This window comes from Orycteropus afer, unplaced genomic scaffold, assembly GCF_000298275.1.
Source record: "Orycteropus afer afer isolate SDZICR_OR568_19922 unplaced genomic scaffold, OryAfe1.0 scaffold00339, whole genome shotgun sequence".
Classification (NCBI taxonomy): domain Eukaryota; kingdom Metazoa; phylum Chordata; class Mammalia; order Tubulidentata; family Orycteropodidae; genus Orycteropus; species Orycteropus afer.
This window is the reverse complement of record NW_006921926.1, coordinates 1,579,843-1,593,296: the sequence shown is the minus strand read 5'-3', so window position 1 is coordinate 1,593,296 and position 13,454 is coordinate 1,579,843. Positions and strand designations below refer to the sequence as shown.

General features: G+C 37.6%; 1 protein-coding gene across 1 annotated transcript in view; it reads right to left on the bottom strand.

Annotated features, from left to right (window-relative positions):
• Positions 1-259: 259 nt before the first annotated feature.
• The window catches only part of LGR5 (leucine rich repeat containing G protein-coupled receptor 5), a 184,130-nt gene continuing 170,935 nt past the window's right edge, over positions 260-13,454 (bottom strand). The window contains exons 14-18 of the mRNA XM_007952455.2: positions 6,752-6,823; positions 5,826-5,951; positions 4,689-4,834; positions 2,960-3,043; positions 260-1,347 (exon numbers count right to left, since the gene is read on the bottom strand). Coding sequence (XP_007950646.1) covers positions 260-1,347; positions 2,960-3,043; positions 4,689-4,834; positions 5,826-5,951; positions 6,752-6,823 — 1,516 coding nt within the window. The remainder of the gene's footprint in view (positions 1,348-2,959; positions 3,044-4,688; positions 4,835-5,825; positions 5,952-6,751; positions 6,824-13,454) is intronic.

The window sequence follows — 13,454 nt, the reverse complement described above, 5'->3', positions numbered from 1 at the left end:
AAATCATGGAGACTCTTTTTGAAGAACATTGAAATTTGCTTTTTTGATCTGGACACCCTTAAATAGTGTGAATGATCTATTTCTTAGCTGAGTTAGTTATATGAGCAGCATTTCGACTTATTTAACTCTCAAGTAACAATAGATTTTCAGCATTTTATACTGAGAGATTTTATTATTAAGTTTAAACTCAGTTCTTCTTAGCTACTGCTCCTAATGTATTCAATCTCACATTTTTAGGGTAAAACCTTTTCTTTATTAATTAGAGACATGGGACAAATGCCACTGATGAAAGATGACAGCTTTCAGTCATTGGGTAAGCTGGTGATGACACGGAATTGGAAGGCAGGTCATAGGCTATGCTGGCACTGGTAAAGGTTACCAAGGCTTGGGTTGAATCACAGGACTGTTTCTCAACGTCATCCGAGTTAATAGACATGAGGCTTGGGTGTTTGGATCTTGTCCAGAAGTGGGTTTTCTTTCCTAGGTTCCCCAGATCTTCCTTAAAATGAGGATTGAAGAGGATATAGAGAAGGGGATTGAGACATGCGGGAAGTGGGATAATCACCAGAAGGATAAACTTAATTACTTCAGGACTGATAAATGTGAGGTTTAGTAAAGAGGAGAAGGACAAAAAGGCCACAGGGCAGTAAAGGATACAGTTGGTGAAGAGCAACAGAGCAATGTGCTTCACCATTGAACAGTCCCAAATATTCTCCAGGTCTCCCTTTTCCAAATTGCAGTAGAGCTTGGTGTAGACAATAGTCATCATGAGGAAGCAAAGGGAGTTGAGTAAGACCAGAGCGACCATGTAGCCAGTGGTACTGGGCTCCCCAAAGGGCAGTGGCAGGCAGAGTGGGGAGGCACTGTACTCACTGCTGCCCAGCAGGGGCACAGTGGCAATGGTCAAGGCCAGCAGTGTGCAAAGCAAAATGAGTGCTTTCAGACTAGAAAAGGGAGTTTTTGTTTCAAATTTTGCAGAACATTTCACAGAGAAGCCACGCTCCAGGGCTGCCAGAGTAAGCAGGAAAACTGACGACTCTGAAGCAAAAATGGACAGAAAACCAATGACATGGCAACCGACCCCCTTCTCCCACCAGGCACCATATCGTGCAAAGCTGCCAAAAGTGAATGCATCCACGCCAGCCAGCACAGCACTGGAGACCCCCATGAGCATGTTCACCACTGCTATCAACCCAATTAGCAGTTTTATGGAGGAAATATAAAGAGGGGATCGGAACACAGTTGAAGTCACCAAGGCATTGCAAGTAAGTCCCAAAACTGCTATGGTCCATACTCCAATTCGGATTAGCCAGCTACCAAATAGATGTTCACAGGGCTTGAAGGCACCTAAAAGTTCCATGAAGAAAAAGACTGTATTAAATTAGGTTTTATAATTTTGCCAAATTATCTTTTTGTTTCTCTTATTGGGACACCAGGAGATAAAGGCCAATAAAATCTGTAGTACAATATAGCACTCATGAGACACTTTTCATTTTCTCCAATGACTGTTGTTATTGATTAGTATCTTCTGCACAACTGATGGGAGAGCATACACCAAAGGCTTATATTTCCAGGGTATACATGGAGAAATGGAAACAGACAATTTAAAGTGCATGAGTAATATCCCCAAAATATAGTGTCAGGGCCAAAATGCAGATCCTCTGAACTTTTCATATAACTTTTAGAATGCTTCAAGAATGTTCCATAGATACAGAAAGAAAATCCCAGGTAAATGCTCCATAATATTAGAAAAGGAAGTATGGGTAGTACAGAAGTATATTTGGTGAAAATCTCTTCTCAGTTACAGATGGACATTTGATATTTGGGAGCAGGGAACAAACTAAATATCAATAAACCTATTGCTGAATAGTCAGTCTGACCTGGGCTTTGAATTAGTTCAACCCCTTGCTAAGAATCTACATTTTCATCCCAGTAAAAATGCAAATTGCTAGCAAGTGGTTGAACTGGAATGAACCAGTTCAAAGGTCTGATTTGAGTCTTTGTTCTATAGGGTTTTCTTGGCTGTAATGTTTTTGGAAGCATACCACCAAGACTTTTTTCCACAGTGCCCCTGGGTGGGTTCAAACCATAAACCTTTATGTTAGTAAATCAAAACACCTACTGCCAGTGAGTCAATTCCAACTCACAAAGACCCCTATAGCATTTGCAAGGCTGTAAATCTTTACAGAAGCAGAATGCCTTGTCTTTCTCCTATGGAGCAGCTGGTGGGTTTGAACCACTGACCTTGGGTTTGTAGCCCAATGCCTTAGCCACAGCATTACCAGAGCTCCTTTATGTTAGTAGTTGACCTCAAACTGTTTATGCCAACCATGGACCTTCAACCCTTCCCAGTGACCTTTTATTCAATTTGCTTGTCCTACTTCTGGGAGTGGGGTAAAGAATTAAACAAATTCAATATCTTCTGTGTGTGTGTGTGTGTGTGTGTGTGTGGTAAATGTATTTGTAACAAAACATTTGTCATTTCAACAATCTTCAGATTGTTCAGTGACATTAATGATGTTTAATATGTTCAACCTTAATATCCTTTTTTGTTTTTATCTGTATAAACCATTATTTGCTTTAACCAAATGGATATTTATTTAGAAGACTTAAAATAAATCACTTCTTAAAGATCAGTGATTATGCAAAGAAAGACTATCACATATTATTTCAGGGTAAATTGCCAATAACTTCATAAATATTACATGTATTTCTAACTACATACTTGTTTCTTTGGTTACCATTAACCTGAATCAAAATTTTCCCACAGTAATCCTATTTATGAATGGAGACTATCTCCAGGGAATGAATATATCTATTTTACAAGTTACCATGGGTAGGGGTACTGAAGAACCACAAAGTAGTTCAACTTTGCTTTAAAGTGTCACTGTGATGCTATTGATGGTCCTGGAATCCATGATAGATACTGCTGCTAAGGCAATTTTGATGCCTTTCTTACCTGGGGAAGGTGAACACTGTGCTGAATGAAGGGCTTTCAAGTCTTCCTCAAAGTCAAACAAGAAGTCTTCAAGGTCACGCTCATCTATAGGAATGAGAAGTCTCCGAATGATTAGTTCTCTTTTCAGAGGGACTAAGTCCCAGAAGAGGCCTGGATTGCCCTTGAGACATGAACAGTAGTCACGACAGAAGGCCGGACTTCCTGCTTTTCCCCGGATTCTGGCTTTTTCTAATGTCTATTACGAAGTAGCCTTTTGATGTTCTACTCAAACTATTATGTGACATTCTATTCCAGCAGAACTGGAGGTGAGGGGCAGTGACCCCAAGCTCCAGGTCATCACATCTAATCTCTCTCATTCTGTCTTGAGCCTTGGAGCTCACAATGACCCAAAATGAACTGGCCTACATTAAAGGGAGTCTGTGGGCCTTTCCATACAATGGAGAACATGTTTTATCCAATTTTCTGACACTTTAGGTAGTCAGATGTTCTGTGTTTTGTTCTCTGAGCACAAGATGCAGAATCAAGTAAAGTAAACACCAGTTTTTCCTGAGGAATTCTGCATAATAGAGGACAAATCAAGTAACTTCATGGTGCCTTTGTTAGCTATTCATTATTTGGGAGTTTCATGACCTAACATACTTACTTTCCTAAAGATTTTGATGTAATTGCTCTGGTGTGAGGCTCGAGCACCAGTATTATTAAATACTTCCATGTGATTCTAATATGTGGCCTGATGTTGAGAATCCTGGCTCTTAAATATAAGGTCCATGAAGGTCCTTGATGTTCACTGTATAACCCTCAAGGCCTGGAACAGTGTTTGGCACATAGTAGGCACTCCAATTTTTTGTTTTTTTGTTTTTCTTTGTAATGAACAAGTGTAGTAGAAATGGTGGGTGTGAAACAGGAAGAGTAAAAACTAAAGCAAAAACAAGAGGAAGGGCAAAATGTCAGCTTCTTAAATGGATATATGTAAAGGAAGAAATGTTAGGTGACCTGTAGACAGACTGAATCACATTTACTTAGGAATTGACAAATCATCACAGCCCAAAGGTTGAAAAGCAAGTCTTTTAGACCCTGTGCAAACTTGCAAGGTTGGCAGGGAAAGGAGAGGGGGCTGCCAGCGTGCCTCCTCGTTACCACAGGTGTGGTTTGAGGTGCATTGCCGTCTATTTAAGTAATGTCTTACTTCAAGGAAAGCCAAGTGTTTTACAGACATTATCTCATTTCACCTTCCTGACAGATGCCCCTGTGGGGGGTGAGAGGGGAGCTTGTTTTTGAATTAGTTGAATAAGAAGTTGGATTCTTAAGCCCATCTGCTGAAATAGAGAGACATCTAAGATGCCTGTATCTTCCACTACCTCAGGACATAAGAATAAAAATGAGTTTTATCTTCTGCAGAACAAAGTTCAGAAATATATTTAAAAATGGTATCCACTGAAAGGGGCTCTTTTAAATGTTTATGGAAATATTTGATAACAGTATTAATATCTCACCTCTGAGAACAAGAAAGATTTAAAGCTAAATATGAATATTAAAAACTCACAAAAAAGTTTTAGAATGAATCCTGAGGGAGCTTTCTCTTTCTCTGGGGGTCTCTAAAAAATGGAATTAATTCTCAGCTTGCTAGGATGGTTACAAAGAGATTTGTCTGGAGTTCAGATGATGTGTCTGGTGACTTTTCAGAATCTTTCTAGTCACAGTTCCATTTCCATGACATAGAAGGTCTTACCTGGCACATGAAACAGTCCAGCATCTTTCTTATGAAGGTCGTCTATAGTACTGTTGTCACCTTTGTTCCATTGATTAGAAATTTTATAGACATTCTCACATATTCGAAATGCACAGCACTGGTAAGCATAAGGCATTTCTATAACCCTTTAAATAAACAAAAACAAAACAAAAAACACACACTTAGAGACATGGGACATTAAATATATCTTCTTTGACCTAATAATTTCTACCTTTGGATTATAGCCTAATAAATAATCTAAAACATAAATTACATGCATAAAGATGTTCACTATTGTGCTATTTATAGTAAAAATAGACTTATTTTAAATGATTGCTATGAAATGTTGATAATTGTTCAAGTTATATTATGGGTATACTATTTTCTGTACTTTTGTGTATGTTTGACAATTTCCATAGTAAAAGGGTTAAATAATGATTGCTAAGAAAATTATAGTAACATAGGAAGTGTTTATGACATAATTTCAAGTGTATAACACTGGTTACTCTGGGATTCCAACAATTAAAATACACTGGAAAAAAGTCTGGAAAAAAATAGCATAAAAAAGTTGTTTTTAGGGACATTTTAAGATTTTTTTTTACTCTCTTCAACTGTCTAAACTTTCTTTTAAGGCTATATATTTTTCATGGTTTTAAAAGTAAATGAAAAGTACTATGTCTTTTTAAAAAACAATCTTTCAAGGGAGTTCTTTATCAAAAATAAGCGTAACAGGTTTTAAAGAGCATCATTTCCTCAAACAATCAACTTAGTACGTTTTATTAGAACATACACACCACCTAGATGAATTAGAAATTGCAAACAGGAGTACAATAATTTTATAATTTTATTTGATTACATGCTCTTGTTTATATCCTATGGATCAATGGTTTTCAAACTCTTTCTGTGAACTCTGTGATTCTGGGAGGCATCTTTGAGAAAGAAAGGAAATGTGGTTAAGAAGATACATTTTCCCCCTTCAGGGCTTGTCCTAACAATGCCCCAGGGGTGGGGGACTTGAGGGCATGAAATGCAATTCAAAAGCGTTCCATGACCTCATAAATTCAGAAAACCACTATAACACGTCTATTATTTCACATGACCACAAATGTATCTTATTAGTTTTAATGACAAACTCACTTGAGTTCTGGAAAGTTTTCAGATGATATCAAGCTCTGTAAGGCATGATTTCCTGTTAATTTTAAGTGAGTTAAACCATGTAACCCAGTTACAGGAAAAGACGACAGGCGGTTGGACGATAGGTCCCTGCAAAACATCAAACAACAATTGGCTCTTAGTCCATGTTAGCATAAAACATTTATGTTAAAAAGCAACCTAAAGATGATTAAACTGCTCAATAAAAACTTCTAAGGAGGGTCCTTACTCTTAATGGTAATAGTAGCCATTTTGGTTTGAGCTCCTGATTAACTTTCTTATTTACAATCAGAAGTGTAGGGGAGAAGTACTTTAATTGCATTCAAATTATAATTTGTATATTCAGCTTCATTTTTCAGGGTGGGGACATCTAAAATCAAGTGGAAGGTGCTATATTTAATTTGAGAAGTGGTGTTGCCCTTAGGTTGTAGGTGGAGAAAAAAGAGGCAAGGAGTTTATTCCTTTCTTTCTCCCTTTTACTTCTCTATTGACCAACTCCTTCTTTCTCTATTAGATGAGAAGGGGGATAGAGATAAGAAGAGGAAAGCAAAAAGAAAAAGGAACAGGATGGTTTTCTATCAGTCAAGATGACAAAGAATAAAATGAAAGCCATTCAGAACTAAATTGACATCTTATTCTATTCCACCTGATTACTCAGCAAAAATGGAAAATTTCACCCAAATAACCAGAACCAGCTGTTACTCAGAACTTCGATTATCTACTTAAGGGCCCATATGGCCTTGGAGGGGAAGGGAACTCCTCTCTGGCTCTGAAGAGGCTTTAGGCATGGGGGACGTGGAGGATCTGGCAATATGTGCATGGTAGGCTTTTTCAGCAAAATCGACAATTTATTAACTAGAGGGTTCCCAGTTATTAAAAGATATGCCACAAATAAGTAATGAAGTACTCACAGTTTTATTAGAGATGGCAAAGTAGAAAATGCATTGGGGTGAATAGTAGCAATTTTGTTCCAAGCTAAATTTCTATTAACAAACAAACAAACAAAAAAAAAAACACAAATGATAGGGTTACATATAAAAAGAAAAATGTGTGAAGTTTTGTCACATGCATTCATTTTTCTAAATTTAATTTCTATTCAGAACAGAGACAATTAGCCCATCAAATAGAGCATCCTTCAGATAATGGTATTGATGGTATAAAATAACTAGAAAAAGAACCTGAAATCAACCTTGTTGAAAACAATTTTAAAAAAATCATCATTTAGGTGAATATTTTAGTTTTTATGTTTTTCTTATAAAAATTCGACTTAAACATGGTATTAAATTTTATAAAACTTTATTTCTGCTTTTGTAAGATAAGTAGGGGTAGGAAAGAGGGAAAAGAGGAATTTCTGAGGTTCTTCCTCTGATAAGCAAATAAGTTTTAAATTATAAAATGTCCTGGATTTCAATGAAATTCAACAAGAATTTGTGCACATCCCTTATAGATGTCAAGACTTGAAACAAACACAAGTTGCTTTCAAGAAATTTCCCAGCAAATCAACATACAAAATTCAGGTGGATTTCTCTACATCAACAAGAGATCTCTGAATGAAGAAAAGGAAATGAAGAAAACAATATCATTTACAATAGCACCCCAAAAGATAAAATACTTAGGAATAAAGCTTACCAGGGACACAAAAGACCTATATAAAGACAAAACACTATTATAAGAAACCATTAGAGATCTACATAAGTGGAAGTGCATACGATGCTCATGGATACAAAGATGGAACATTATGAAAACGTCAATACTATCCAAAGGAATCTATAGATTCAATGCAATCCTGATCCAGAGTCTATCAACATTCTTTAAGGATGTGGAAAAACAAATCACTAATTTCATATAGAAAGGGAAGAGACCTTGGATAAGTAAAGCACTACTGAGCAAGAAGAACAAAGTAGGTTTCATACTCTCTGATCTCAAAACTGCCGTGGTAGTCAAAACATCCTGGTATTGGTACAACCACAGACACAGACCAATAGAACAGAATTGAGAGCCCAGATATAAATCCATCCACTTATGGACAGCTGATCTTTGACAAAGAGTCAAAAATCATTAAATAGGGAAGAGATAGCTCTTTAACAAATAATGCTGGCAAAACTGAATATTCATTTGCAGAAAAAAAAAATTCATACCTCATATCACACACGAAAACTAACTCAGGATGGATCAAAGACCTAAATGTAAAACCTAAAACTAAAAAGTTCATCAAAGATAAATAAGGGCAAACTGTAGGGTCTTAATTTATGGCATAAATAGACTAGCAAGCATAACCAAAAACACACAAACAACAGAAAATAAACTAGATGATTGGGACATTCTAAAAATTAAATTCTTATGCACATCAAAAAGAGAACCTACAGATTGGGGAAAAAAATATTTGGCAACAGTGTATCTCACAAGGGACTTATCTCTAAACTTCATAGAAAACTTCAACACCTCAACACCAAAAAGACAAACAATCCAATTGAAAAATGTGCAGAGGATGTGAGCAGATACTTCACCAAAAAAAGATATTCAGGCAGTCAACAAACACATGAAGAAATGCTGATGATCATTAGTCATTAGAGAGATGTAAATCAAAACAACAAGATATCATCTTACCCCAGCAATAATAGCAAAGTTCAACAAGATAGAAAACAACAAATGCTGGTGAGGGTGTGGAGAGATTGGGAGTCTCATACACTGCTGGCAGGCCTGTAAAATGGTACCACAATGGAAAACGTTATGGTACATCTTTGAAAAACTGGAAATAGAAATACCATTTGATCCAGCCATCCTACTATTAGGTATATATCCTCAAGAAATGAAGGCCAGGGCATGAAGAGATATATGGACACACATTTTCATCGCAGCACCATTCACAGTAGCAAAGAGATGGAAACAACTTAAATATCCATCAATGGATAAATGGATATCCAAACTATGGTACATACACATAATGTAATACTATGCAATGTTAAAGAATAATGAAGAATCCACAAAACACCTAATGTTGTTGTTGTTGTGTGGTGCCGTTGAGTTGGCTCCGACTCGTAGTGAACGACCCTATGTAGAACTGAACAAAACGCTGCCACGTCCTGCGCCAGCCTCACAATCATTGCTATACCTGAGCCCATTGTTGCAGCTACTATGTCAATCCATTTCATTGAGGGCTTTCCTCTTTTTCAGTAATGCTCCACCTTACCAAGCATGATATCTTTCTCTAGGGAATGGTCCCTTCTGAAAAAATGACCAAAGTAGGTAAGGTGAAGTCTGGCCATTTCTGCTTCCAAGGAGCGTTCCGGCTGCACTTCATCTAGGAGAGATTTATTAGTTCTTCTGGCAGTCCATGGTACTTTCAGTACTCTTTGCTAACACAACAACTCAAAAGCATCAACTCTTCTTTGGTCTTCCTTATTCATTGTCCAGCTTTCACATGCATATGAGGCTATTGAAAATACCATGGCTTGAGTTAGGTGCACCTAAGTCTTCAAAGAGACATCTTGTTCTTCAGCACTTTGAAGGGGTCTTTTGAGGCAGATTAGCCCAGTGCAATACGTCATCTGATTTCTTGACTGCTGCTTCCATTGGTGTTGATTGTGGAACCTAGTAATATGAAATCTTTGACAACTTCAATCTTTTCTCCATTTATTGTGATGCTGCTTTTGGGTCCAGCTGTGAGGATTTTCGTTTTCTTTATGTTAAGATGTAATCCATACTGCAAACTGTAGTCTTTAATCTTCATCAGGAAATATTCAAGTTATCTTAATTTTCAGCAACCAAAGTTGTGTCATCTGCATATTGCAAGTTGTTAATGAGACTTCCTCCAGTCCTGATGCTGTGTTCTTCTTCACATAATTCAGCTGCTCAGATTTATTTTCTCAGCATACATATTGAATAAGTATGGCTAAAAGATACAACCCTGACACACTCCCTTCCTGATTTTAAACCACGTGGTATCCTCTTATTCTGTTTGAACGACAGCCTCCTGGTCTTTGTATAGATTCTCATGAGCATAATTAAGTGTTCTGGAAGCCCCACTCTTCTCAATGTTATATATAATTTGTTATGATCTGCACAATCGAATGTTTTGCACAGTCAATAAAACACAAGTAAACATCTTTCTGGTATTCTTTGATGTCAGCCATGATCCATCTGACATCAGCAATGATATCCCTTGTTCCGTGTCCTCTTCTGAATCCAGCTTGCATTTCTGGAAGTGCTCTATCAATATACTGCTGCAACTATTTTTGAATTATCTTCAGCAAGGTTTTACTTGCATGTGATGTTAATGATATTGTTTGATAATTTCCACATTTTGTGGAATAACTTGTTTGGAATGGGCACAAATATGAATCTCTTCCAGTCAGTTAGCCAGGTACTTGTCTGCCAAATTTCTTGGCATAGATGATTAACTGCCTCCAGTGCAGCATCCATTTGCTGAAATACTTCAACGGGTATCCTGTCAAATCCTGGAGTCTTGTTTTTCTCCAATTCCTTCAGTGCAGCTTTGACCTCTTTCTTCAATACCATTGGTTCTTGATCATATGCTACCTCCTGAAATGGATGAAGATCTACCAGTTCTTTTTGGTGCAGTGACTCTGTGTATTCCTTCCATCTTCTTTTGATATTTCCTGCATCATTCAGTACTTTGCCCATAGAATCTTTCAGTATTACAACCTGAGGCTTGAATTTTTTCTTCATTTCTTTCAGTTTGAGAAATGCTGAGCATGTTCTTCCCTTTTGGTTTTCTAACTCCAGGTCTGTGCCACTTCATTATAGTAATTGACTTTGTCTTCTCAAGCTGCTCTTTGAAATCTTCTGTTCAGCTCTTTTATCCCATTTATTCTTCCATTTGTTTTAGATACTCTCCATTCCAGGGCAAGTTTCAGAGTCTCTTCTGACATCCAATTTATTCTTTTCTTCCTTTCCTGTCTTTTTAATGACCTTTTGCTTTTTTCATGGATGATGTTCTTGATGTCATTCCACAATTCCTCTGGTTTTCGGTCATTGGTGTTCAACGTGTCAAATCTATTCTTCAGATGGTCTCTAAATTCAGGAGGAATATAATCAAGATCATATATTGGCTCTCATGTACTTGCATTAATTGTCTTCATCTTCAAGTTGAACTTGCATATGAGCAGTTGATGGTCTGTTCCAAAATCAGCTTCTGGCCTTGTTCTGGCTGGAGATATTGAGCTTCTCTATCACCTCTTTCCACAGAAGTAGTTGATCCGATACCTGTGTATTCTGTCTGGTGAAGTCCATGTGTATAGCTGTCATTTATGTTGTTGCAAAAAGAGATGGGCAATGAATAAGTCATTGGTTTTACAAAATTCTATCATGTGATCTCCAGTGTCATTTCTATCACCAAGGTCATTTTTTCCAACTACTGATGATTCTTCTTTGTTTCCAACTTTTGCATTCCAATCACCAGTGATACTTAACATATCTTGATTGCATGTTTAGTCAATTTCAGACTGCAGAAGTTGGTAAAAACTTCAATTTCCTTGTTTTGGCTTTGATGGTTAGTGCATAAATTTGAATAATTGAATATTGAAATATTAATTGGTCTTTTTTTCAGGCATATGGATATTATCCTATTACTGACAGCATTGTACTTTAGGATAGATCTTGAAACATTTTTTGTGATGATGAATTCCACGCCATTCCTCTTCAATTAGTCCTTCCCACCATAGTAGATCATATGGTTGTCTGATTCAAAATGGCCAAAACCAGTCCATCTCAGCTTGCCAATGCCTAGTATATTAATAAATTGTGGGACCTCTGGTGGTGTGATGTCTAAGGCATTTGACTGTTAACCAGAAGGCTCCAGCCACTTCTCAGAAGGAAGACTGAGCAATCTATATTCATAGAGATATCGCCTCAGAAACCCAAGGAGGGGTTGCTATGAATTGGGATCGACTTGACAGCAGTGAGTTTGGTTTTGGTTTAGTTCAATTGTCCTAGATTCATTTTTTGTACATTCCATGTTCTGATTATTAATGGATGTTTGCAGTTGTTCCCATTTTGAGTTGTGCTACATCAGCAAATGGAGGTCCCAAAAGCTTTACTCCATCCATGTCATTAAGGTCAACTCTACTTTGAGGAGGCAGCTCTTCCCTAGTCATATTTGGATTGTCTTCTGACCTGAGGGGCTCATCTTCTGGAACTATATTGGACCATGTTTCAGTGCTATTCATTAAGTTTTCTGGTAATATATCAGGTAGTGTTTCACTGCTATTCATAAGGTTTTCATTGTCCAATTCTTTGAGAAGTGGGTGGCTCCTTCCTTCTTCTGAGTCTGTCTTAGTCTGTAAGCTCCTCTGAAATCTCTCCACCAGGGGTGACCTTGTTGGTATTTGAAATATCAGTGGCATAGCCTCCAGCCTTATAACAACACTCAAGGCACCACATTATGACAAACTGACAGATGAGTGGTGGGAAACATACTATGGATGAACTTGGAGGAGATTATGCTGAGAGAAATAAGTCAATCGCAGAAGGACAAATATTATATGAGTCCACTATTATAAAAGTCAAGGAAAGGTTTACACACAAAAAGAAACTTTCTTTGTTGGTTACTAGGGATAGAAGAGGAGGGGAGGGAAAACTGCTAGCTAGGTAAGAGACACATATTGATTTGGGTGAAGGGAAAGGCAATATACCAAAAGCACACGAGCAGCTCAGTAACACTAAGGAAAAGGAAGACACAAGAGGTGCACAAAGGATACAGGAAACAAAGATAAATACTGTTACATACATGTTACTGCATTATCAATAGTAACAAACATTAATCAATGGGTTGATTAATAAGTAAACAGTCAAGATGATCAGGTATGCATAGGCAAAAGGGAATATATCAAAGACCATATATAGGTTTGGCAGATGGTATTTCTACATGGGTATTTGTATGTGCTACAAAATGTCCATATATTTAATAGAGTGAACAGGGGGCAAAGTTATTATTTCTTAGCCACAACTAAATACTTTGAGGGAGTGAGTTGCTGGGCCTTGGGACCATAGTCTCAGGGACATCAAGCTCAATTGGCATAACACAGGACACAAACACATTGTTTTACATCCTCCTTGGGTGAGTAGTGACTGAGATCTTAAAAGTTTGTGAGAGGCCATGTAAAATGCAGCAATTGGTCTCTCCTTGTCTGAAGCAAAGAAAAGTGGAAGAAATCAAAGATGTATGGAAACAATTAGTCCAAGGGGTGAGTGGACCATGAAAACCTCAATCTAGAAGACCCCGAGACCAGAAGAACTAGATGATGCCTGGCTACCCCTGCCAACTACTCAGAAAGGGATCAAAATAGGAGATTCTGGATAGGTGGGAGAAAAATGTGGAACAAAATCAAAATCATAAAAAAGACAAGGCTTACTGGTCTGATAAGAGACTGGTGAAACCCTTGAGACTATGGCCCCTAGTCACTCTTTGGGCCTGGAATTTAATTCACTCCAGACAAATAATGGACAAGCCTATGAGGTGAACAACTATATCAGGTAGGTGCACTGCTTAGAACAATCAACTATGGGAGATCAGAAGGGCAGCATTTGCACAGGGAGAAAGCATAGGAATGCATGGGAAAGAAGGAGAGGGAAAAGGAAACCTCAGGGAGGAAG